Source organism: Diaphorina citri, unplaced genomic scaffold (assembly GCF_000475195.1).
Source record: "Diaphorina citri unplaced genomic scaffold, Diaci psyllid genome assembly version 1.1 scaffold1359, whole genome shotgun sequence".
NCBI lineage: Eukaryota > Metazoa > Arthropoda > Insecta > Hemiptera > Psyllidae > Diaphorina > Diaphorina citri.
In genome coordinates, this window is record NW_007378786.1 from 40,693 (window position 1) to 41,317 (window position 625).

At 32.0% G+C, this 625-nt stretch overlaps 1 protein-coding gene across 1 annotated transcript in view; it reads left to right on the plus strand.

Moving 5' to 3' along the window:
- LOC103515511 (transcription elongation regulator 1-like) overlaps positions 1 to 625 on the plus strand; it is a gene marked incomplete at its 5' end in the record, with an annotated part of 48,886 nt that overhangs the window by 30,866 nt on the left and 17,395 nt on the right. The window contains one exon of the mRNA XM_008480446.3: positions 342 to 423. Within this exon, the coding sequence (XP_008478668.2) occupies positions 342 to 423 (82 nt within the window). The remainder of the gene's footprint in view (positions 1 to 341; positions 424 to 625) is intronic.

Genomic DNA, 625 nt, shown 5'->3' on the forward strand with positions numbered 1-625 from the left:
CAATAGAAATTGTTTATAACGACTCTGTCACTGGTAGTAACGAACCAAAAGTGAACATGCTCGTAATATTCGATTTCAGAAAACATGGGCTGTCATAACGAGAAATTAAAAAAAAAAAAAATGCTCTGTCCTTTGAAGAAGAAAAAAAAATCGTTATAAACAATTTCTACTGTACATTTGAGGAGATCTTTAAAAGGAGGGCCATTTTAGGACCGTTTTCTTTTTTGAAAAATGGAAAGTAAAAATGGCCCTTTTTTCATAGGACCTCCTCGTTTGAACTGTGAATATTTCTCATCGTGTTAACCCTGTGTGGGCCCATGTTATGCTTTGTCTCGTTACAGTAGCGTGTATTATGACCCATTCCTAGTGGCTCAAGCACAGGCAGCCCAAGCTGCTCAGGCCGACAACAACTACAGGCTACAGGTAAGGGTTAAGCTTGCTTTCCGTTTGGTTTTTGCCTGATCTGAACTTATTTTATTATAAATTTTTTAGCTAGGTAAATATATTATAATGAAATTTTATTATTTTTTCATATTGTTTGTTTGCTACCATCTTGTCTTTTTTTTTTTTTTTTTTTTTTTTTATTTTTTATTTTCCAAATTAATATAAATTTTTTATATAAAAA